General features: G+C 36.2%; 1 protein-coding gene across 7 annotated transcripts in view; it reads left to right on the top strand.

Annotated features, from left to right (window-relative positions):
* PRLR (prolactin receptor) overlaps window positions 1–12162 on the top strand; it is a 147563-nt gene extending 135401 nt beyond the window's left edge. For all 7 annotated transcript variants that reach the window (XM_083884340.1, XM_083884341.1, XM_083884342.1 and 4 more), the window contains 9 exons: window positions 396–562; window positions 1363–1504; window positions 3540–3672; window positions 4894–5063; window positions 6337–6506; window positions 7470–7614; window positions 8447–8546; window positions 9521–9590; window positions 10222–12162. In XM_083884340.1, the coding sequence (XP_083740466.1) occupies window positions 396–562; window positions 1363–1504; window positions 3540–3672; window positions 4894–5063; window positions 6337–6506; window positions 7470–7614; window positions 8447–8546; window positions 9521–9590; window positions 10222–11232 (2108 nt within the window). In that variant the 3' untranslated portion in view covers window positions 11233–12162. The remainder of the gene's footprint in view (window positions 1–395; window positions 563–1362; window positions 1505–3539; window positions 3673–4893; window positions 5064–6336; window positions 6507–7469; window positions 7615–8446; window positions 8547–9520; window positions 9591–10221) is intronic.

Genomic DNA, 12162 nt, shown 5'->3' on the forward strand with positions numbered 1-12162 from the left:
AGGCTTTTTGTAGAATTTTATATTACTGACTCCACTCTATTTTCTGTACACACATAATATACCATTTTAATTATAATATACTTAGTTTTTCTAACTGTGAAATAGTTGGCACTTTTGCAAGAGTGGCCTTATGAAATTACAATTTGTATTTCCTTAGCCTGACAAATTCAGAGTAAAGTTTAAGATTTGCTGATACTGCTGGAAATCAGGAGCCAGTTAAACTCCTTGAAGAGAAAGGAAAAATAGAAGGCTTCTTTAATATTCTTTTACATAGAATAATACATTCAGATAATTCAGTGCTGAATTATCTGAAATTAATATGACATACAAAACTATAAAGGAGGTGTTTTTTCTGAGAAAAAATTAAATTGCACACTTTTCATTCATTTATACAGTTCAGCCAGATGCTCCTGTGAACCTCTCCCTAGAAACAAACACATCTGCTAACATGTCACACCTTTGGGCAAAATGGTCTCCACCCCCATTAGCTGATGCCAGCTTTAATTCACATGTGTATCACTATGAGCTACGACTAAAGCCTGAGGAAAAGGAAGAGTGGGAGGTAAGGAAAATGTATTTATTTTATAAATTCTCTATTCAGTGAATTCTCTTGTCTCAGTTTAATTGGTCCTGTAACAATGATAGTTTGTGTAAGAATAGAAAAATTAATGTAACCAAATCTAATTAAAGAAATAAAAATACTGGCATGGTCTGTAGGGACCATGAAATTCAACATATTTACATAATCATCCAAATGTTATGTATACAACAAAACCAGTTATCATCATTCTCTTCAACCTGATCAGTTGGAGGCAACATGCCCCTCAGAAATTCTGTTGTGGCCTACTCACATTTAACTATTTCCATTGACTTTCCCCACCTGTTCCCATATTTCTAAGGTTCAGCTTCAGTACTGCTACAGCGACAAAATATCATTCTTAAAGTTACAGTCATGTGTCCTCAGTGCTACATAGCTTATTGATGCCTTAAGATGGAGAATGCTGTGCATTTTGCAATTGTTCTGAGGAGAAATTAGGAGGGTCTGAGAAAGTCACTTAAAGCCACCGAGAAGAATTTCAGTGGGGGGTTTATATGTGGGTTGGACTACTGGTAGTGCTCCTTGCACTGTGGATCTGAAGTCTAGGAAGTCTAGAGCTCAATATGTTCTTGAATATCAGAATCAGCAGTGATTTTTTTTTTTCTGCTAAATCACTACTGTTGTTTCTTTGTAATTAGTATCTATAAATATCCGACAGAAATCCCTGACTTTCAGAAGTCAGTAACTCACACCTAATTCTTTATGGTTTATTTGTTAAAGTGGTTCAATTCTTTATTATTTTCCCAGTCCATTTTCTTTTCCAGACAATATCTGTGGGAATGCAGACACACTATGAGATGACCAGCCTGCAAGCTGGGGTGAAGTACATTGTTCAGGTGCGTTGCATGTTAGACCTCGGAGAATGGAGTGAGTGGAGCTCAGAAAGAAGCATTCAGGTCCCTAAAGGTGAGTGGATGATTGCTGCTCTGTAAATTGCTTTTAAATTGTAGCAGGTTCAATGCTGTGAAGGTGACTAGATGCCAGTTCTGAAAACCTGGCCTCTCACATGGATCGTTTGTAGTGCTCAGTGCATTATACCAGACTTTCTGTGTAACTGCTTTTTTTATCTTGTTGATCTGGTCAGGATCCTCTGCTGAAAACTGGCTATGGTAAAAAATGTGGCATTTACTAGGAAGTCACTTCTGATACAGGTGTGCCTAACTAATGCATTGTCCCTGTCCCTTTATTTAAAAATCATGTTGATTTTTAAACATAGCTATAAGTATCTCTAAGGTATATGAGCCTGGACTGAAAGCACTGCTGTGTCTAACAGAGCATGATACTTACACATATTATCACATAGAAGCCACTATCTGTGTTTTACTGGATTTGAGTAGACACACTAAATATGTATGATATCATATCTTGTTGACAGACACTTTAGCCAAGTTGTCTCAAAACTTCTCCTTCAGCTACTAGTTGTATTATTCATTATTTGACATGGAAGTTGTTGAAGTACTGTTAATAGAAAAGTATTTTTTAAGTATCTCATTCTCAGATCTGCCTTAGGCAATTAGAAATTTGGAAAATCAATGTCTCTGCTGTACACAGTAGAAAATATATATTATTGATGTAATAGGGACCATATTTTTGCCACAAATACATAACTGCAAAAGTTTCAATCACTTCAGGGTTTTGAGCATCAGCCTATTCAAAATTTAGGCCTTTTTCTCTGCCCAACTCTTAAGTGCTGTTCTTGAAACTATAAAAACTTGCTCAGGAGCAATCATACAAGTAGGTGGAGTACTGAGCATAACAACATTACAGTGAAATATGAGAGCCACTTCCTTGTATATTTTGAGTACTTCAGAAGAAAATTACTAGCAAGAACACAAACAAATAGACAAACATTTATGTTATTCTTTTTTTTTTTTTTTTTTACCTAAAAGCAAAAGAAAATGACAGCATTCCTTTCAAACACATAGAATCATCTTGAAACACACCTTTTGAAAAAAAAGGTTTTGTATGTAGTGGTTTAAGCCCAGCTGGCAACAAACCATCACTCAGCTGCTCACGCATATGCCACTATGGTGGAAGGAGGGGAAGAATCAAAGGTAAAATCTGTGGGTTCAGATAAGAACAGTTCAATAACTAAAACAAAGTAAAATGAAATAATAATAATAATAATAATCATAGTAGATGATGACAATGATGATGATGATGATGATGATGATGATGATGATGATGATGATGATGATAAAAAAGGGGAAAAACCCACCAAAAATTATGGACAATATATTTGCTCACCCACTGCTGATCAGTGCTAGACTCCATTTCTGAATCCTGATGGGCATTGGTTCTGGGTAACTTCCAAGTATATGCTGGAGATGATGTTCTGTGGAGTGGAGTGTCCCTTTGGTGTGGTCACCTGTCCTGGCTATACTCATTCCCAACCTTTTTCTTTTGTTTTGTACCTCTTCACTAACAGAGCAGGAGACACAAAAAGGTCCTTGGTTTAGGATAAATTTGACTTAGTAACAAAATATCTGTGTATTATGAAAATTATTCTCATACTGTATCCAAACCACAGCACTCTACCAGCTACTGAGAAGAAATTATCTCTATCCCAGCTGAAACCAGAACACTATAGAAAATAGATTGTATAGTAGAGTGTATTTTAGATAATTTTATAGATCCTACTATGACAGTATTTCAACATTCCTTGTGAATGGGGTGGAAAATTTTGGGGTGGAAGAAAGCCACAGGCAGAAAACTAACACCATTCTTCAATTCGGCTGCAGTGAAAGAGAATTCTGAATCCAAGTGAAATTCACAAGTTTTTGCCCTAAGCAGTGAATGGTCCCTTTTCCTGTGCATACTAGGAAGCAAAACTTTTTCTTTTTTCATATTTTCCTGTAATCTGCCTGACATTGTTTCATGAATTCAAGGTGGACATAATGGATTAAACTTACTAATTAGTTTATTTCTTTATCTCTTACAGAACGGTTACCTCCTGAAAAGCCTAGAATAATGAAGTGCCGTTCTCCTGAAAAAGAAACATTTACTTGTTGGTGGAAACCTGCTTTGGATGGAGGACTCTCAACCAACCATACTTTGCTTTACAGCAAAGAGGGGTAATAAGCACTGTGTAGTTATTCAGTGTTTTGTTGGAAGGACCTGGAAAATCAGCCCTCGCTCATTTCTTATATTGGGAGATGCCATTTTCTATAGTCCATGGTTTTGTCCAGTGGCATGTTCTGGCATCACACTAAAGCAGCAACGTGTCTAAGATTGAAATATTAGATCTTGATCTCTTTATAATGGCAAGTGAATTACTGTGAATTCTGTCTTTTCATTGCTCATCAACAGTACATTAGTAAACAATACAACTGCACAGTCCTAAAACTCTTCAACCATGCAGTTTTGGAAATAAAACTTTCCAAGATGACCAGATACTAAAACTTTTATCTTTTGATAAGGCCTGTTTTGCACTAGTATTCATAGGCCATGAATGTCTCCTGGTTTCCGTAGTAATCTTTCTTTGGAACTCAGATAAAGTGCAAAACATTCATTTTAAAGAAAGAGTCAATAAATGTTTTTAGGTCTTGTGAACCTTTTTTGGTCCTTTTCAGTTCACCTAGTATGCTCAAACTTGCAATGACCTAAATAGATGCTAAACTCTCAGCTGAGAGCCCACTCTTAGTGTAAAAAGACATACACTGGTCCAGACAGGTATGGCAGAGTAAGAAGTCCACATCCACAACTTTATCTTTTGTTATTGTGCATCTAGAAAGAGCATGGAAACAAATACTACATACTCATTTTTTCTCCTACCCCTCTTCCGACTTTAGGAAGCTTCCACAGAAATTTTAGATTCAAAGTAGATTTTTTTTAATGATCAAGAGGTGACAGACCAAATAAATTCTGAAAGCATATTAGAGTAACATACAGAATTTCTGCAAGTATGGAATGAGCATTGGAAATATATAATTTTTAATAGATGGGGTAGAAGACTTCAGCAATCATTTCTACTCAGTCTCTGGAACATGTAAGGGCTCTGGGCTGTGCAGTGGACAGTGGTTTTCACAGAAGTAAGAGCTGTGCTGTACTAGCCCACAGCTGGATCTGCAACAGCCTAAATTCTTCAGGCTTTGTGGTGTTTACTTTGTGGGGAAAATGCTTAGTACAGTCTCTAGGATTGTCCAATGCCTCTTTAGTCTGGAAGCAGTTTTCTGATTTTCTTCACATTGCCAGGTGTGAAAAATCAGATCCAGTCCTAAATAATGCTGAAGTACTAGTAACCAAAACCACGTTTTAGTCTGCGTAACCTAATCACTGGGATTCTTTCATTTCAGAGAAGAAAAAGTTTATGAATGTCCAGATTACAAAACTGCAGGCCCTAATTCATGCTACTTCGATAAAAAACACACCTCTTTCTGGACCATATACAATATTACTGTGAGGGCAACTAATGAAATGGGAAGCAATGTCTCTGATCCTCATTATGTCGATGTGACTTACATAGGTAAGAGTTAAAAAGTAGTTTCTGTGGAACCAAATAATTCAGAATCATGGGTTTTGACACAAGAATTTTAATTCCAGCTCTCCTCCTATATAGTATTATATCCAAGTTAAAAGCTTGCACAAATAAGATATTCCTTAGTGTAATAACAAATCAATATTCATCTCTTTACCATCTTATTTTCAGAAGAAGCCAAAAATGCTAAAAGCTTTAAAATTATGTTCAGATAAACGTTTATTGGTTTTCCATATTTCTTGTAGTCAAACCTTAAGAAACATCATCCAGCTAAAAACTTCTTTCCATTGTACAAAGCAACTGAAATCAGTTTGATCTTTTAACTAATAATACTTAAATCTGATTACCTTAAAGTAGTTTCCAGACCGAGGAGAAGCTGCATTAGTACTTTTTATAGCAGTGTACTGATAATCTCTTTCTCAGACTTTTTTTCTACAGAGTGACTGTGGACAAGTAATTAGGGTTTTATCTAAGGGAACGGAACATTATCCTTGATAACCATTTTGTTGTCAAGGATCTGGCTGCCAGGAGTCTGGCAGCTGGAAAAGGGCTGCTGGAGAAATGGCTTTATAGTTTACCTCAGTGTGGTGACCTGATGGATCTTTGATCAGACAGTGGTAAAATACATGCACAATATGCAGAAAGCTCTACCTTTGAACAGAGGAAGATGCAAGCCTGACTCTAGAAGAAAACTGTGTTCCATTTTGGTTTATTTTTGATATACAGATGGAGTTTTAATATGCTGGTTTTGGTTTACTTTTAAGTATCCTTACATTTGAGTGTAGGGATCATGTGGTTATGTTTTCTAAATGCAAAAGATGGAGGGGACAAGTTTCATTAGCTTGCATCCATGTTTTCACTATTCCTAAATATTTATGCCAAGCTTTGATAAAATTTTAGTGGAACACAACTTTCATAACATAACATTAAAGATGTTAACTTTAGATGAAATATAGTTGTGGGGAAAAGTAGCTATAAATGGTAATGTAAGAAAAAATATTTTTTATGATAAATTATTAAGGCAAATCTCAACATGAGTTCAACATCCTCATTACTATTCAGGGGGGGTTTTAAAATTCATAAATCCATACTTAGTTTATCTGAAAACTTTTGATTTCTATATTCCACTAGCAGTTTTTAAATTACCAGACACAACACAATGGAGATGGCAACCCTTCACTCACATCATTTTATATTTCTTCCTGAGATGAAAGGAAAAGAGTCACTTAGATTCTTATTGACAGTTCTTTTATTTCAACAGTACAGCCAGATCCTCCTGTGAATATAACTCTGGAATTAAAAAAGTCAATACAGAGAAAACCGTATCTGGTCCTGACATGGTCTCCACCCCCACTGGCTGATGTCAGATCTGGATGGCTTACCCTTGAATATGAATTGAGACTAAAGCCTGAAGAAGGAGAGGAATGGGAGGTAAGGATGTCACAAATTTTTGCTAGATTATGTTTTCTGACCAGATAGATTTTGCCAGCCAGCTTCCATGCCTGAATGTAATGAAGCAGACATTCTAAATAGTTCATGATTTTTCAACAGTGCTTGTGTGACCTATGGTTTCCTCCTGAGAACACTGGTATCTCAGATGATCCTGTACAATAGCAGGTGATAAAGTACTTGTTTTTAATTATGGTCATTATTTATTAATCATATTGACATAGTAGTTTAAATGGTTCATTCTCACTTAGTCAGGTTTCTTTTGTGACAATTTGTTCTTAACCACAAGCACTTCTTAGATAACAGAAAGCTCAGTGACATAACATAAAATAATTTAAATTTATTTAAATAACACTTAGGTGGTAATTCTAGTGGTCAGGATAATAATTTTATTGTAATAATAATAATTTTCCATGGCCAGGATCTACAACTTAAACAACAGAGTAGCAAATTAAAGACTCCAGCTACTGGTATTTGACTGCATCCCCTTCTCATCTGCAGAACGTCCAAACCTTCTCTGTATTTCCTCCTGCCTTCTCCTTCTCACTTTCGTCTGGCCTTCTGGCCATTGCAAGACCTAGTTTTTATTACCCTGTGCATTTCTACCACTCCACATTCCCTCTTCCTCTCTGCATTTTCTTTCTCTATTTCTGTTTCTGGCCTCCTCCTCTTCCTGTCACCACTGCAGTTCCTACCATTACCACAGCTCCTCCCCTATTTGCCATAAATGCATTATGTATTTTTACAGCAGTTTCATTTGCACTGTATACCAGAGCCAGATCTCATTCCCACATGCTAGAAAACAGAAAATAAACTATAGAAATAAAATAAATGTACCATTATTCCATGCCTGTTCAACAATTATTAGAGAAAGATATCCAGATTCATTCTATACTCTCATCTTGATTACCAAAACCTTAGCTGTGGCTTTTATTTTATTTCCAGACTATTTTTGTTGGACAGCAAACACAATATAAAATGTTTAGTTTAAATCCTGGAAAGAGGTACATTATACAAATTCACTGCAAACCAGACCACCACGGACTATGGAGTGAGTGGAGCCCAGAAATGTATATTGAGATCCCTACTGGTGAGTGGCCAGGCATCCCTTCAGTAATTGTTATTACATGCAAATTCATGTTATACTTTTCTTGTTAGCTTGTTTGTGGCATCCATGCAGATCCCTTAGTTTCCCTAGGACAGACTGGAACATCATTGCTAAGGTAACCGAATCCTTATCATCCCTGCACCATACCCAGTTACGTTTCCCTTTCATTACTTAATGATAGAGTTAAGAAGGTGAATAATCGCTTTGCTTATTTAAACCTTTTCCTTTCTGTCTATTGCCTCATTTGTTCTCTTTGTGTTAGTTTTTAATTAAAAGAATATGGGCAACTGCATTAAAACTGTGACACAGACAACAAAGAGAGACTGCCTTCAGACAGTAACAGCTCTTCATTACTCTTTTTACTCTAATTACTCTGGAATTAATATGAAATACGCACTTCAGTTAAAAAGTGTTACATTACAATAAAAACTCTTTAAAATATGTAATCCTAGGTCACTTTACCCAGCATTTAATTAATTGTATGTATTTAATAATGAAATGACTACAGTTTTGATACAACTGGATTTGAACCCAATCTGTATAATTAGCCGTAACAAAATTTTCCTCTTCATGCATTTTCCATGATTTTTCCATGACCATTTATTTCCTGTTCAGTACCATTAGTAAAAATTATATTCATTATTCAGTATTACAGGGATTGTTGAGATCCGTCTGTGCTGCTGAAGGCCTCTATTCGATAATAAATTTGGCAGTTTAGGACAATTTTTAAAATAAAAGTAATTTGTGAGTTTTTTGGCATGCTGACTATGCATATGCTATATGCATGTCCTTAAATAAGTCTGTTTTTTCTTAGACTTTAGAGCAAAAGATATGGCTGTGTGGATCATTGTTGGTGTCCTGTCATCTCTTATATGTTTAGTCATGAGCTGGATAATGATCATGAAAGGGTACAGGTAAGCTACCAATTTCATAATTGGATGGAGTCCAAGGTCAGAGAAAACTTTTCAAAAATAGACTTCTAATATTTGATTCAATTTCCTACGGCACTTGCCTTATTTTATAAATTATTAGTAATAGGTATTTGACTTTAACTAATTCAACTTTAACTACTTTGCAACTGAAAAAGCAGTGTTTCTGCTTTTTATGGAAACCAGGTTAAATTCTCAGTTGGTAAAGACCTGTCTCTGTTAGATCTGACTAATCTTGGTTAGTCATGTAATATTCAGCAAACATTACTTGCAGTATCCCTGTTCCGGTAGGAGACATGTCTTTGGGTTTTGTCATAATTTCCTAAAATAAACAAAGTTATATTATAAGACTGTCTTTCTGCCAGCCCCTCTATCAATTTCCCAAATAATTTCTTAGAATCCGGGCTGATTTCAATCAAATTTGAAAGAGAAAGGTGTTGCAAAGATTATTGCTTTTGTACAAGTCTTACAAAAAATACTGGCTGAGTAGAAGAAAGGGATAGAAACTGTGGTTGGAAAAGCCATGTCCTTCACCACAAATCCTGTTTAGCAGTAGTCAGGTGACAGTCAAAGATGCACAGACAGCCCCAATAGCCCTCCTGAATTGTGCCTCACTTCACTGTTTCTTGGCCAATGATGAATTTACAATGGTATTAGAGAACTGGAAGTTAAGGGAGAGATGACAATTAAAAGGACATTAGTAATTTTGTTTTTCCAGTTGAAAAATTTCTGTACTACTGGTCTTTTTTATAAATACATCTAAGGGTACTTTATGACCTGTAACTATATTTGTGAATTATCCAGCATGAGAGGCAGACAGAAGACCGATGTCCAACTGGGGCATATAAGATATGTAAGATAGGTTTAAAATCTCAGTCACTTTCTGAGGAAATGGGAGAGCAAATAGTGAGATAAGGTCTATATTTACACCTGGTGTATCTGTTCCGGTTTTTTTTCAGAATGATGGCCTTTATCCTGCCACCAGTTCCAGGACCAAAGATAAAAGGCATAGATACACATCTGCTGGAGGTGAGTACCACAGCTAGCATCAAAAGAATTCACCGAAACTCATGGTTTTCCTAACTTATGTACTAGCAAACACAATTACCACACTAAAATGTAAAACTGCTTCAGTTAATCAACATTGGAAATAAGCAACACTTTCCAGCTAAGCATGTAGAGGATATGTGTGAGTCAGAGTTTTGCCTTGCAGTTGTAACGGGAAGGTGTTTGAGAGCAGGGTTTGTGACTGCCCTGTTTCCTGGGACATGAGGAAATGCCTTTGTGAACTTCATAGTAGTTCTTATGGAAGATGATCTCCATAGTCTTTTGCCATGCTGAAGAGGTAGGAGATGTCTGCACTGCAATTTTCCTCCATTTCCTTCTTGTTAAACTCAGGAGAACCATATCTGCCAAAAGCTCCCTGCTCCTTACCACCTTGGAAACATGAATTTTATGATTGTCTCTCCACTGAGAAAACTCAGGAATTTTTCTTACATTCTTTCAATATTTTCTGCAGCAGTAGAAATCAGGTTTATATCTAGCAATATAACTATTGAAGTGTTTGTATATCAAATACATAGATTGTTCACAGTTATTCTAGTCAGATAATCCCTAAAATTGATAATGAAAAGTTATATCCTCTTCATTATACCTTCAGACAGGAAAATCTGAAGAATTACTGAGCGCTCTTGGTTGTCATGGTTTCCCTCCAACATCAGACTGTGAGGAACTACTGATAGAATATCTGGAGGTAGAGGACAGTGAGGATCAACAACTCATGCCAAGTCATGACACTCCCAGTAAAAATACAAAAATTATACTCAAAGAAACAGACAGTGACTCAGGCCGAGGGAGCTGTGATAGCCCTTCTCTCCTCCCTGTGAAGTGCAGGGAATCCCACGGCCTTCCATCTGTTCTTCAAACACAAGATGTAAGAGCTAAAGAGAAGAAAGGAGGAAAAGGGATCTGGGAAACTCAGTGTATGGCTTCAGAACAGAAAACACTCCCATGTAACAGTGAGAGTATAAAGTCGTGCACGTGGCTGGCAGCTCAGTTACCCAGTAATCAGGCTGCCATGTTTGCCTACCACAGTACTGTGGAGGCATTCAAGATAACACTGAACACCACAAATGTGAACACTTCCCCAGTTTTGGTGGGAAATGAAGAAAACCGTCAGTCGCTATATCCTATTGCTGAAACTGCGTATGATGACATGGAAAAAATAAGCGAGATGGAGTATTCCAGAAGTGACCAAACCATGGTGCAGGTCAGACAAAATCAACAAAATGACAAGTCACCTTTCCTGAATCCCAAACTAATGGACTATGTAGAAGTTCATAAAGTCAGACAAGATGAGGAACCAACACTATTACTGAAACATAAAGAAAATAGTGGAAAGACCAAAAAATGCACTCTTACAGGAACCAGCAAAGAATATACCAAGGTCTCAACAGTTGTGGACCATCACATTTTAGTATTATTGCCAGATCAGCGCACCCAGAACACACCTGTATCTCAAGAACCTGTAGCAGAAACATCTCAGAACCCTCAGCAAAGTCAAACTGAGAAGAATTCAAGCTACAGCACAACAGCTCCAAGCGACTCCAGAAGAGACACCAGTGGATCAGACTACATGGACCCATCTTCCTTTATGCCCTCCTTTAAATAACCTTTAAGTACACCACGTACTTAGTAGTTACACACAGTAAAACAAAATCACATAGCAAACAGTTCTTTAAAAAAGCCTAGCCTTCAAAAGCCTAGCCACCTATGTGTATTGTACAGGTAATAAAATAATCTGTGCGTTGAGATAATAGTTGTGGGTGTAAATCCTGGATCACTAGCACACATTTCTGATACAGTGAAATGGGGAAATGGACATTGTCTGTCATGAAAAATGCACTGAAAAATAGTTCTGCAAAACTTCTGTTGGTTGATGAAGCCTGAGGAAGTACCACAGATTCAACAAAGATGAAAATTGTTATGGGTCAGTCAGCAAACCATAGTGATCTGAACAGTTCCTACATTAGATAAACCATTGCACAACAGTATTCTTATCTAAAATGTGTTTTCTTCTGAATGCATTCTGACACTTGATTAAGTTTTATTTTTTTTCTCAGTCCTTGAGAAAAATGACGTTTTGTACATGACAAATCATATATAAAAGAGAATATATTCTACAAATTGCAGTAAAATAACAAATTCTTCTAAATATATTTTTGCCTTGATTCAATGTGACAGAAAACTGCATCCCACTCATATTCTAGTCCAGACAAACCAAACCAAAAAAGGATAATATACGATATACTGCCTTACTGTATATAACATACAATTTTACTTTAATATAAGTCCATATGTTTAACAATCTATTTTTAAAGGCTATTTTTCTATTACCAAAATAGAGCAAAATAAAATATTTTTTAATTTCCCAATGCTATTTAGCTACCTAGAAACTTTTGTCTTTCCTTCTGCTGCGGCAGTAACAAGTAAAGTTATCATTTGTATACCAAGTATAAAATTAAACTTTATACTAATTAAGAATATGGAGACATTTTTAAACTACATTTCTAATATATTAGAGATATATTACTATTTGCAT

The sequence above is a fragment of the Zosterops lateralis genome (genome assembly GCF_965231275.1).
Source record: "Zosterops lateralis genome assembly, chromosome: Z".
Taxonomy (NCBI): Eukaryota; Metazoa; Chordata; class Aves; order Passeriformes; family Zosteropidae; genus Zosterops; species Zosterops lateralis.